Source organism: Botrytis deweyae, assembly GCF_014898535.1.
Source record: "Botrytis deweyae strain B1 chromosome Unknown BDEW_012, whole genome shotgun sequence".
NCBI classification, from domain to species: domain Eukaryota; kingdom Fungi; phylum Ascomycota; class Leotiomycetes; order Helotiales; family Sclerotiniaceae; genus Botrytis; species Botrytis deweyae.
Genome location: NW_024066219.1, coordinates 656286 through 668743, shown reverse-complemented (window position 1 = coordinate 668743; position 12458 = coordinate 656286). Strand labels below are relative to the sequence as shown.

Below are 12458 nucleotides of genomic sequence, written 5' to 3'. Positions count from 1 at the left end.
TACCATAATACCATAATACCATGCACATCTTGCACACTCGCACTCTCGCATTGGTGCACACTCTGTATATGGATGTCATGGTCGGTAGGTATGGAAAAAAGAGTCCCGGTATAAAATCTTTCATCAGTCTTCATCAGTCGGCACACAGAGCACAAACATACGTCACTCGCTCATCCCAGCCATCTAATACAAATCATTCCTTTGATTGGTCCATTCATCTTTTTTCTGCCAAGTTTCACCCCTTGGCGGTGAGAATCTTCTCCACTTACTTCCCCACTCTTCTCTCCATTCGCTCCATCCACCCCCCACATTGATAATAACATTGACGGCCCGAGATCTTGCACTTCTACTTCACTTCAAACACAACCAACCCAACCAACCCAACAACATACTAGGTACTCTCTTCACCTCCTCGCTTGCGGCTACTCGGAACACCTGGTGTCCAGGAGAAGATATTCTTCAAAAGATCAGATAAAAAGATGTTCATCTCTTCGTACTTTTCTTTTGATCAACTTCTTGCATCTGCAAGTAAATGGACCCCCACGCTGATACTACCGTGCTAGTCGGCTCCTGATTTCCGGTACCGCTATGCGTGATAGATTTATCAGACTCCATAGAATGGCTTGGGAGTCTTTCCAGCTGCTGCAGAGTGCCCATTCAAGCTGAGAAATCATTTACCTACAGTAGTTGTAAGGTACAGTGCGTATGCAACTCAACCTTAAGGTTTTTTTTCCTTGGTCTTGTGACGGTCAATTTTGATAATTAAAGGGGTAGAAGCCGACGGGTGGTTGAAGGGGTAGTCTCCTCAACAGCCGAAGATGATCTTGTTAATATCCAGCAACTCCAGCGAGAACAGCTGGCGAAACATATTACATTTTTGGGATATCATGCTGTGCTCTCTCGACAAATTGCTTCACGAAGCACCATAATCTCCAAGTCTTTCGCACATGAAACCGAATAGAGGACTCCACAGATCGCTGATCTCATCCACCTCGTCTATCAATGTTCATATGGCAGCCCATCCGTCAAATTTGTCGCCTTCCCCTTTCCAGCCAAAGATCGCATGAGCTGGTGGTACACTCTCAAGGCACAATAGATTAGTCATCATTCTAGGCTGAGTCTTTGCGGATGCAGGAGACCCTACCTACATGATGCTAGAGCTACCTAGGTATGCACAAGGTCGGATATTTTCCACCTGGCGCTTTCCCCATAGTAGATGGTATCATATCTCCTCTCATCTAATAACCGAACAACACATGTCTGACGATATGCTGTTCCCAAAAACAATTCCCATCTTGGGCACATCGGCAATGTAAGCTGAGCCCGACAACAACATCGCTTATTTCATGATCAACACAATTTCATGATACTTCATCTAGCTATTCAAACGTCAAGCATCTCGCAAATTTCTCTATCCAATGCTATTCAAGAATTCAAACACGAGGCGCGCGAGTCAGGTTGTTTGGGCTCCCGGTGAACGGGGAGTATGCACCACAAATTCAATCATGTCCTCCAAAAGAAACCAATCTATGAGCATCCTTTTAATTCCTAGCATTCAAGATTTTGATGTGATCGACCGAAATTTCATTCAACATTCTCCGGTACTGGAAATTTATTCGAAAATGTGTAGCGTGTACAACCAATGCACAAGATCTAGAATATAAGATTTGGTGAAATCCGAAGATGAACATTGTCCGGTAAACGCTGTAGCTTCTTGGCAGATGGATTGTGCACTCAGCGGTGATGTGGTTGGAAATTGCTTTGCCAGGAAGCGGTAAACACTGCATTCTCAACTCATCTGTTGCACATCTATGAAATCCCTCGAGAGTTTCAATCCTCATCCATCCGAATTGAGAATCAAAATACATCGTTTGGGAATAAGGCCATTTTGAGGAGTTTATTCCCGGCTTTGGGAATTGTGTGAAATTCAATCAACATTTAATTTTGCCACATCTCACCGCCCAAACTAATGAAACCCCCACCAGAATTTTTGAGTTTCGAGAACACACAATTTGATACCCCTCCCGCCTCCAACATATTGAAATCTAAGCTGGGTTTCGCGACATATAGCTAAGTAGCTGATATCTCAAATGCCTTTAACAGTGGCGGATATTGTCTTCAATGAGCAAGCAAATCACAACTTCTCAAAGACTCTGGGTGAAATCAAACGAAGTACTTTGTCCATACATAACCGGCTTCGATCTATTCTCGAAGACGCAGAATTCGCCCAGTCGGTCGCAAATGCATATCATAGACCACTTATAGCAAATGAGCGATGTGGGAGCTGGTACATTGATCCCAGCAAGAAAGGAGGAAGTGCATACTTCAAAAGTACCGATGGCCATACCGGAGTCTGGAAATTCAGCTCCCGAAGATTGAATTTACATCTGTTAGAGATAATTGGTAAATATGATGGGTTTGTACTCGAGTAAGGTTTCCATAGACCATAGGCTGAAAGCTCCATGCAGATGTATTATTGTAGATTCTACTAGACGTGGAAAGCGTTAGTTACTTCTTAGATTCTATATTTCGCTCCAAGTATACTAATGCTGAAAAGGTATGCCTGATGCATTGAGCAAAACAATCCCAATATGGTGTTGCGTACTAAACCGGGTTTTCTTTCCTGACATTCCAACCGCTCATAAGCTCTACGCTCCACCACAAGTAGTTTCCGATTCCGAGCAAGCCCAAATGGCCAACCTGATCCCTCAATTTGTGCAAGCATTTCAAACTCTCAATCTCCCCATTGACTCTTTCCGAGAGAAGATTCACAAACCCATCAGACCCATTTGGGTGACTCCGGAGTCTCAAATCTCGGAAACAAGCGAGATTTTTGAAGACTTCCATCCCGTTGTTTGTTGTACCGTTTCGCGCAGGGTTTCGGGCGGAGAAATCAGTGAGGGTGGTTATATCCAAGGAGCAGGTGACGATACAGAAAACTGGGCTCATGGACTTACCCCTCCTATTTTCTGGACCAATCAAGAAATCTTATTCGAAACATCGGAAGAAGATTTACCTGGACGCATTGGCACATTGATACATCACACCAGTTCATCGATCAGATCGAACGATCAACTGCGCATCGTAAAACCCACTTCCTGTCTCTCCATCTCGACTATCGACGCGCTTCCACCTCTCCCCACCAATCCCCGTTCCTGCACCATCGTCCTCTCACCAAAACCCACCCCAAAAGATACATGGCACACTGCGCCCTCCCGTCTAGACATCGGACTCGGCGCCAAAAAATTAGGCAGCAAGAATCTCCGCGTCGCGCTCCCAACCATCTCTTCTTTCTTCCTCGAGTACCTCCACACATATTCTGCGCACACATCTGCAGATGCATCAATCCAAATCATCATCGCGTGTGAATCTGGACAGGATCTCTCGATAGGTGTGGCACTTGCTCTTCTCTGTCTGTATTTCGACGATCGTGGGGATTTGAAAATTGCGAGGCAAGAGGAAGAGGAAGAGAATGGAAAGGCTGCGGTAAATAAAGAGTTTGTTCGTCAGAGGTTATCCTGGATTTCTACTTCGATGCCAGATGCGAATCCGAGTCGCGCGACGTTGCAGAGTGTGAATAGTTTTTTGATGTCGTATTGATTGATGGGGTTGTTTTACTTGGATTGGTGTGGGGTTTTGCTGTTGGGTTGGGCTATGTTATATTATGTTATGTTATAGAATTAAAATTAAAACGCAGAGAGAGTTTCTAACCGTAATGACCCCCTGGTTTTTCGGTAGATGAGAGGTGAGGGTGGTGTAATAGGTTATATAATACATCGCACCCTTCATTGCGGGATATGCAAATATTAGGATATATGATATCCCTCTTCCTCTTCCTCTTCCTCTTCCTCTTCCCCTTCCCCTTCCTATCTCTATCCCTATCCGAATTTCATTTCCATTTCTATTTCCACAATATTCAAACTTTGATGTCCCATCATAAATCCCATTTCTGATACCTATGCAAAACAAATTATGAGTTATGAATTATAAATTATAAATTGTAAATTATAAATGGTCTGTCTACTCATCGTAGTCTTACATTCTATCCGAGCTACCCGAGCGCAAGCGCACAAGTTACATTTCGTATATATACATACATACATACATATATGCATACAGTAAGTTAGTGAGTGAGTAACTAACATCATATAATAACATGAATCTTCTAGCATGCGGTGGAATATTATAATTATAATTACATGCGTATGAATATGAATATGAGTTATATAGATACCTACCTAGATAGATATATATATACATAAGTAGATCGATAGACAGATAGATATACATATATAAAATTACAAATCCGCTCTCGTATATAAATACCTATACATAGCAATTTCAAAAATGGATATCGACTTAATACATATCTAAATGAATTTATTGAATTGAATTTTCTCATTTATTTCTGTGGGAAGTTGGGGGGAATGGGATTGTATGTATTGTGTGTATTGTGCGGAGTATGTATACTTATATACTTGTATACTAATGTAGAAAGAATAGAAAAGATTGAGTATGAGGGGAATTATATATTTATAGAACAGGAACAGATAAAATAACCACAAAATTCCAAAGACTGCGCTAAATCTCAAAAAAAAAAGTGGAAGTTAAAATGACAACAACAACATTAACAACAAAGATAAGCAAAGCAAACCTCTTCAAAATACTCATACACTACTTTCCCTCTATCTTCTCCCACGCCCCTGATAAGAGAACTCAATCTTCAACTTCCTCTTAGACGAGGATTCCCTCGCCCTCTCTCCACGCCCATCATTCCATTCCCGATCCGAATAATCTCCTCTATTCCTCATCAGCCTTCTTTCCATCCACGGTTCCCTTTTCTCTTCCCGCTCTTCATCCTTCCTCTTTTTCTTCGCCAGCTTTTCCTCTTTCCGCTCGTGCTTTTTCTCCCGTCTGTTGCCAAAAAAACTCGCCACCTTAAATTTTGAGGGTTTGCGATCTCTTTCTTTCAGCTCTGCTGTGTGTGTTTGTGCGTGTGAATTTGAATGTGTGCTTGAGGCTACACTCCCATGACCGGCTGTTGGAGGATGGAAAAAAGAAATATCTTGTCGCACGACATCTGACTCCACGCCGGAGCTCGGGCGTGAGGTGGCAGCTCTGTGTGGTTCGCGACTTTCGTTGTAGTCGGGGAGGTTTCTGATACGTCCCTCGTGTGCTGAGAGTGCGAAACTTCCCTCGCGTGCCGAGTGTGCGAAACTTCTGGCACGAGAGGGTCGAAGTTCCGTTTTCGCTGGTGCTCTGTCCGGGTTACTGCTGTCACGACGGCTAACACTAGGAGAACTTCTATGAGCAGAGTATGAGTCGGGCCTTCTACTTCTTTGTGATTCGTCGCTAGAAGAATAATGTCCGCTTGACGAAGTGTCCGATTGACGCCTTGCAAGTGGATGTATTGTTATGCGGAGTCGTAGCGCGTTCGATTTTGAGAGATAGGTTCCATCACTTTTCTGTATGAGTTTCCATATTTCACCTTTGTTTTTGGCCAAGATGACGTTTCCACCTGGTTCTTTTAGTAATTTGCCAAGTCCGCTTAGGACACTCTTATATGCGACTTTATTCCTAAGTCTATTACGAATAGATATCGAGGGGTATTGTTCGTCGACCATAGTACCGTTTTTGTATTCCAGAAGCGAATCTTAGCAATGTGTTAGCATTTTTACAACATGACAACCTTGAGTCGCAGGGTTCGAATACTTACAAGTCTTGACCCTGTATCTTTCATGGGTACATGAATCTTTTGGAGTTCCACGAACTGCATCACATAGATTGGAGATTTTTGATACAGAATATTTCATACCTGCTTCGGAGTTAACTGAGCCAGGACCAAATTGAATCATTATCATTTTGCCTTCCTCGATGAGTCTGCCTCTCTCCTTCGGTCCTTTTGCGCTGGGGGGTTTGATGATTTTTTTGGAGAGTAATATATCGACTATTTCATCCCACCATAGACCAAATCGTGTACTATTTGTCAGGTAATATCCGTAGTCTATGATACAATTCAGTAAACTTCCAAGATATACCAATACGAGAGCAATAACTTACATGGAACAGTTCGATCCTGTTTGTGAATACCTATGGACAAAGACAAAGGACTGATCGGTTCGGGTCTACCACTCCACTTCATCTCCGAATTTTGGCTTTCGACAAGTGAATGTGTATAGCCAGGAAAAGGACTTGGCATTGATCTATGCGAGCGAATTTTCCTCATCCCCAAGCTATCGTCGCCAGAAGTGCTACTTGAATCTTCATTGACAGTCTCGCTCTCCGGTCTCTTGTAGCGGGAGCGGGATCGGGAGTGTTCTCTTCCCTTTGGTTTGCCACTAATCATTTCCTCAAGGGTAAGCTGACGCTTCTCCTTGTCCCAATCAAGTTTCCAGTGGCTTTCGTTCTCTACAAATGCGTTGAATGTACTGTCACTTTCAAGTCGATCACGTACCGTTTGGTAATTTTGGTCGCCGGCATAATTGGTAATCCAAACTTTCTTGTTGCTCGACGTGTGGTCTTCGTTATTTGTCAGTAGACGCTTATGCTATACAGACCAGCAGTTGTCATTTTGAAATACTAGGTGAACTTACACGGCATTTTCTTACAAGTAGGATGATATCTTGAAATGGAAAAGTTGGTTCTTCCATTTCTATTCCTCTCTTCTGTTATTCGCCAATAGGCCCACTAAAACGTTGGTAGGTTAATAGAAGTAATGATAGAGTGAGGGGGTAAAGTTATCAAGTAGTTGAGATGGAGGATTGAGAATTGAGGATTGAGGCCTGAGAGAGTTTACAATTGTGCTTACTTCCTTTTCATGAGAATCATGAGAATCATTTGAGAAATAGTCGCGAAATAAATCATCTAAGGTTGCCACATCCAGTTCTACTGTGCAGTTATTCAGGACCTGCAAGTCGTAGTCTCTGAATTTATCTAAAGATTTGTGTTAGACGAACTCCTCTTGATAGATTTCCGGCTGTGTAGCTCGCTGGGAAAGCAACTCACATGGTGAAGTAACACCACTCTTGATTTTCTCGATTCTAGCACTAGGCTTGCTAGCATCATGATGCGACGACATGTCGAAAGTATTTAGTGCTAGGGGCTACTTTGTTCGACACTGTAGATTCCGGGGTTGCAGATAAATTATGCTTGAAAAGGAAGATGCGAAGGTGTATTAATCTAACATTATATTAGGCGCAGGTTTTTCCAACAAGACCTTCAAATTGGGCTTCGCGGTTCTTGTGTATCCGGCCTCCAGTTAAGCTTAGAGACCTGTTTACATTCAGATTACATGACTGTCCCCGTTGATCCTGGTGGCGCAATGATTGCCCCAAGGGTTCACTGACCCTGCGGCCGCGATAAAGCCAAGCTATGATTCTTTTGAAGAGCTACATGAGACTGTCTCCGCCAGCTTCTCCGATAACATGTGCATGGGGCTAAAGAATGGCATTAGAAGCCAGCATCCCCATCGATGGTGTATTCTTTTCGCATGAAGCACTAGGTCTCTGCAATTGGGACATCGACCATATATTTTAGGGGGTAGGATTGGCTGTATTGTATGAAACTTTGATAGGAGAGTTGAGGTTCAATGTGGTCTTATGCTGCCCTCAGGTAAAACGAAAGGATCCTTTGCTACCGACCATGTGGGTTGACCTCGAATGGTTCTTTCGTCTGTACAAGAAGAATCGCCAGCAAAATGGTAGGCTCCAATTTCACTCATAACAACAATCGAGTCTCAAATTCTGACGATCGGTCGTTCCTGCACCTCAGAGGTATCACATAATTATCAATCAAAGTTGAGGAACATCAAGCATCTAGATATTGCAATATGAATCTCGAAATGCGCTTCAAAAAATAAAAGTCTGCACTGCAGCGCAGGATGCGAGATGGGAACCGGCCGAAGTCTGGTCATTCTGTTCAAGCGCGCGGCTCATACTGTGTCGACCGACCAGACCGGACGATACGAGTCGACAAGCTCTTTTACTGTTGGTTCCCACGAATTCGCAAGGACTTGTACTTGCTACTATGCCAAATGACTGTGTGCATGTTCATCATCATTCATAGATGGATACCTTTGCAGTTCAATGTCCTCCGTTGCCGACAATATTGTTTGAACAGTAACCCTGTGTTCAACTCAGTGCCTTGTTTACACTTGTAAAGTCATTGGCAAATGTCAGCAGCTAGGAAACTACTAAAGCACGATAGTGTGCAATTGAATTCTGTAATGTCGGCGAGCGGTCTTGTTATGAAGCTTAACACCAAAAATGCAACCGCAAATGAAGTGAAGAGCTTGTTGAAGCCTCCAGGGCGGAACTTGAAATTATTGTGACCAGTGTGTCGGGGTCGGGAATGTCTTATTTGTAAGTGTTTGCGGTGATTGGCTGGCTCGGTTGGCTTGGCTGGCGAGGCTGGTTCTTCATCGCGTCGCTACCACCCCGCATCTTATCGTTCTCTTATCGCTTTCTTCTCCCAGCTCCCTTTTACGAAGCAAACAAAACGAAGATAGGAATACCTTCCCATCAACAGGAAGACTACTCAAACACGGATTGTCTATTAAAACGAACTGTGAATTGCCCAGGTACTTCTAGTTTTCTTCGGATACTCTTCCCGAAGCTTGATCAAATTATCAAACAAGCTACAAGCACCAAACATCCCACAGAATGGCGGCGGAAAACTACGAAGCTGCCATCACTTTGATTGATGAAGCTCATGCTTTAGATCCAACTATCAGCACAATAAATGGCGAGAGTATACCATACGAGCTTCACTATGCCCAAAAAATGACCCATTATCTCTCTCTCCGCGCTCCCAATGCTTCTCCCGTCCTCAAAGTTGCTATCCGAGCACAGCATTTTCGACGCTGGGAGGTACCACGATCCTCCTACCCGATGACCAAACCCGGGTATCTGAATTGGAGGACCTTTCTCAAGAAACGACAAGCGGATCTCGCATCGGCGATATGTGTTGGTTGCAATTTTACAAGTGAGGAAGCGGAAGAAGTGGCTAGATTGATAAGGAAAGAGGATTTGAAGAAAAATGAGGAGACGCAGATCTTGGAGGACGTTGCCTGTCTAGTGTTCCTGGATGATCAGTTTGATGCTTTTGAGAAGGGTCATGATGAAGAGAAAATCATCTCAATTTTGAGAAAGACTTGGGGGAAGATGAGTGAGGAAGGACATCGTTTGGCCTTGCAGATACCAATGAGCGACACCAGTAAGAGTTTGATTCAGAAGGCTTTGGGATAATTCAGCATTTGTTGGAACAGTGGTGGAGTGGTATAAATTCAAATTTATGGTGTAAATACTTGTTTATGTGTTAGTATATTGATTTTGGCCAAGCAGGCTACAAAAGACCGGAATGGGCTGGGTTGGTGTAGGTTAATTCTCCATGGCGAATGGGCAAATGGTACTGATTACTGGTGTCTAAAAAGCTCACAAATAAACTGATCATAATTATGGATTGGAACAAATAGCGGACGATATCTTCACGGCTTGAATTTCTACTTTTAGGAGGAGAACCACTGTTATCAACCTTGAGATTGTGTTGTCAGCTATGTGGTGTATCTGCAGTATATCGATAAGCGGCATGTTCAAGCGAGCAGTCCTCTCCCTTTGATCCATTTTACATTTCTTTCGATATAATATCGGGCTCTATAACACCACTTCATAACCGCTTCCTCTTTCACTCATATAAATACCCCCTTTCCCTTTCTACATGCCCACCTTCACCATTTCAGCTATCTTCTGCAAATTGTCATGGATCAGTAGACCATCGGTAGCCAACCACTTAACCCACTCCTCTTCTGTCGCCGCAAACATGCGTTTTCCGCAGAAACCTGGCATTCTTTTTAAACGGCAGTCTAGCTGTTTTTTCTCAAATTCTGTGAGGCCATTCTCAAGAGAATCATAGATCCACTCCTTGCAAGTGTCGGAATCCCATTCTCCCATCATATGATACTTGAGCTCGCCAGGCGCATAGAAGGGATTGTCTACCATAGAAGAGTTGACTTCTTTGGAGACGACCGGCAAGGTGAATTTCTTAGTGAGTTCTTCTTCACCGGATTGTGCTGTTTGTCCGGGTTGCGGCGCTACAGGATTTTTGGCCTGTGTGGATTTTCTCAACCGTTCTCTCGCTTGCTCCTTGGATATTTCATCCTCTACTTTCGACTGGTAGAATCGTAATACCTCTTCTCCTGCCATTATCAATTGCAAGTCCAGTGCCTTCAATTCCGACTTCAACTGTTCTATCTGATGATTTTTCTCGTACTTCGCCCTTCCATCACGATAACGCCATTCTTGCGGCAAGCCTATGCGAGTGTCGACAGGCGCTTGACCATCCCGCGCGTGTACTCGTGTTTGTTCTCTTCTTGCCAGATCAATTCTCTTCTGCCTCTCTTTGTACTGGGCCTTGATTTGGCTTATTTCATTTTCAATCTTCTTTTTTTCAAAGTTTATTTTCTCCCTCTCTCTTTTCGTGTCCTCTTGAATTTTCCTTTCCATCTCTTTCGCTTTCTCCTTCGCTATTCTTTTCTCCTCTTCTTTGATCTTCTTGTCCGTCTTTCTCTTCTTCTCTATGGCTTCTTTCTCGATTCTCTCATTTTCCTTGATCCTTCTCTCAATCTCTTTCTTCTTCTCTTTCTCGATTTTCTCATTTTCCTTGGTCTTTCTCTCAGTCTCTTTTTTCTTCTCTTTCTTCTCTTTCTCATTTTCCTTGATCTTTTTCTCGGTCTCTTTCTTCTTCTCTTTCTCGATTTTCGTCTCCTGTGCATTCAAATCTGGCTCTGACTTTGGGAATTCGAACATTGAAAACATCGATTCTTTGGCCGGCTTCTCATGAACCATCCCGGAGCTCTTCTCGCAACCTAATATATATGAGTTATCTTCTCCCACTTGATTTGCTAGTAGTATTCTTACTGTTTTCTTGATGGAAACCTTGCTCGTCATTATCATTTCCTCGGTGGCCACTTCCACTTGGCTCAAAACTTGCTTCCAGCATCGACATATTGTTGGGCGCCATGGACATTTTGGTGTCGAAGATATTGAGAATCGAGATTAAAAATTAAGATGTCTATGTTTGTGTGTGTGTGTGTATGTGTGTGTGTATGTGTGTGTGTATGTGTGTGTGTATGTGTATGTGTGTGCATGTGTGTGCATGTATGTGCATGTAAATGATGGTAAACCTGATGAGAGAAGTCCTACTTGTGTTTTGGTAGAAGGTAGGAGGTGGGAGAGACGTAGAGAGGGATATTCTATCTATTGCATAGGAGCTAGCCCACCATTTTTGAGTTTGCGAATCCAGTTCTAGTCCTTAGAGAACTTATCCTTCTATGGTATAGTATAGCATAGTATACTATGACACGAATTAATGCGATTTTGATGGAAAATCCCATTCCAAGATCCAGAATCCGATATTCCCTCAATTCAAAGTTCATCATTACTTCCGATAGTTCAACCGCTCCACCAATAAAATCCATATCAAGGTTTTAGTATTCCACTTAGAAAACTAACTACATATACTAGCTCGGATTAATGGCACATGCACGAAATAACGGGCCCGTAGCGCTTTTTTGAGTTGATTTACTCACGTAAAGCTGCCTGGTTTCGTTGATGACGGGATTTTCCCTTCTTGGCGAAAGTTAATTTCGATATCTGGTCTCGAATGTTCGATATATTGAAACGAGTATTTGGGGGTTTCTTGAGGTCGTGGGAGATTTTTACAAGTCGATATGCGGGAGATAATTCTATTCATTTTTTATTCAATAAAGTTAGATGAGTTTTCCTGGTGATTAGGAACATATGTTGTGAAAAATATCAAAAGTTGGTGATGGAATGGAAGGGGGAGGTTGCCAAGATGAGAGATATACCGCTAAACGTCATATATTGATTCTTGACGATCAATGGTATTCTACAATTGCCATGAGTATGAAAAGATTTGGACTTGGACTCGAGTAAACAAGTTTGACTGTGGGTCTACATAATCGTCGCTGTAGTAACAAAGACAACTCCTCTTCACAATTACCGCTAGGAGCCTTTCGACGTATGTTGTGATGTTCTCGGGGATTCGTTTATGGAAAATACCTAGGTAGTGTTTAGATCCGCTGTATTTCACAAATGACTTTCTTGTAGGAACCAAAGAACATTAGAGATTGCATAATGATTATCTGAATAATTCGTCTAATGACCTCGAAACTACGTACTCTAACATCAGGATTCACTTGACCGACTAAACGTGCACGCATTTGCACCGTCCCAATCTCGATCATACCAACCAGCGCTTCTGCACAGCCTGGGGCTCTTCCCATTACCATCCATTCAAAGCAGAAACTGGCACACGAGACCAAGGCTCATGTCAGAAGTGCTGAAGAAAGAAAAAACTTGTGAACAAATGAGCTCGGCATTTCAAAATGAGGCAGCTGATCCCCATGCCCTCCTCAATATCAACCCCCAGATTATGTAAAA

General features: G+C 43.0%; 4 protein-coding genes across 4 annotated transcripts; 2 read left to right on the top strand and 2 right to left on the bottom strand.

Moving 5' to 3' along the window:
* Nucleotides 1-2090: 2090 nt before the first annotated feature.
* Nucleotides 2091-3600, top strand: EAE98_006027 (uncharacterized protein; the record flags this gene model as incomplete). The annotated part of the gene is made up of 3 exons (XM_038953649.1): nucleotides 2091-2416; nucleotides 2469-2503; nucleotides 2558-3600. 3 exons carry the CDS (start codon nucleotides 2091-2093, stop codon nucleotides 3598-3600), a joined length of 1404 nt encoding a protein of 467 aa, XP_038810044.1.
* Nucleotides 3601-4467: 867 nt separating this feature from the next.
* EAE98_006026 (uncharacterized protein) lies at nucleotides 4468-7078 on the bottom strand (the record flags this gene model as incomplete). Its single annotated transcript, XM_038953648.1, has 6 exons — nucleotides 4468-5653; nucleotides 5717-6004; nucleotides 6061-6519; nucleotides 6594-6687; nucleotides 6809-6933; nucleotides 7006-7078. 6 exons carry the CDS (start codon nucleotides 7076-7078, stop codon nucleotides 4686-4688), a joined length of 2007 nt encoding a protein of 668 aa, XP_038810043.1. The 3' UTR covers nucleotides 4468-4685.
* Nucleotides 7079-8660: 1582 nt separating this feature from the next.
* Nucleotides 8661-9245, top strand: EAE98_006025 (uncharacterized protein; the record flags this gene model as incomplete). The annotated part of the gene is made up of 1 exon (XM_038953647.1): nucleotides 8661-9245. The coding sequence occupies one exon, from the start codon at nucleotides 8661-8663 to the stop codon at nucleotides 9243-9245; it is 585 nt and encodes a 194-aa protein (XP_038810042.1).
* Nucleotides 9246-9710: 465 nt separating this feature from the next.
* On the bottom strand, nucleotides 9711-11022 carry EAE98_006024 (uncharacterized protein; the record flags this gene model as incomplete). Its single annotated transcript, XM_038953646.1, has 2 exons — nucleotides 9711-10861; nucleotides 10914-11022. 2 exons carry the CDS (start codon nucleotides 11020-11022, stop codon nucleotides 9711-9713), a joined length of 1260 nt encoding a protein of 419 aa, XP_038810041.1.
* Nucleotides 11023-12458: the final 1436 nt, after the last annotated feature.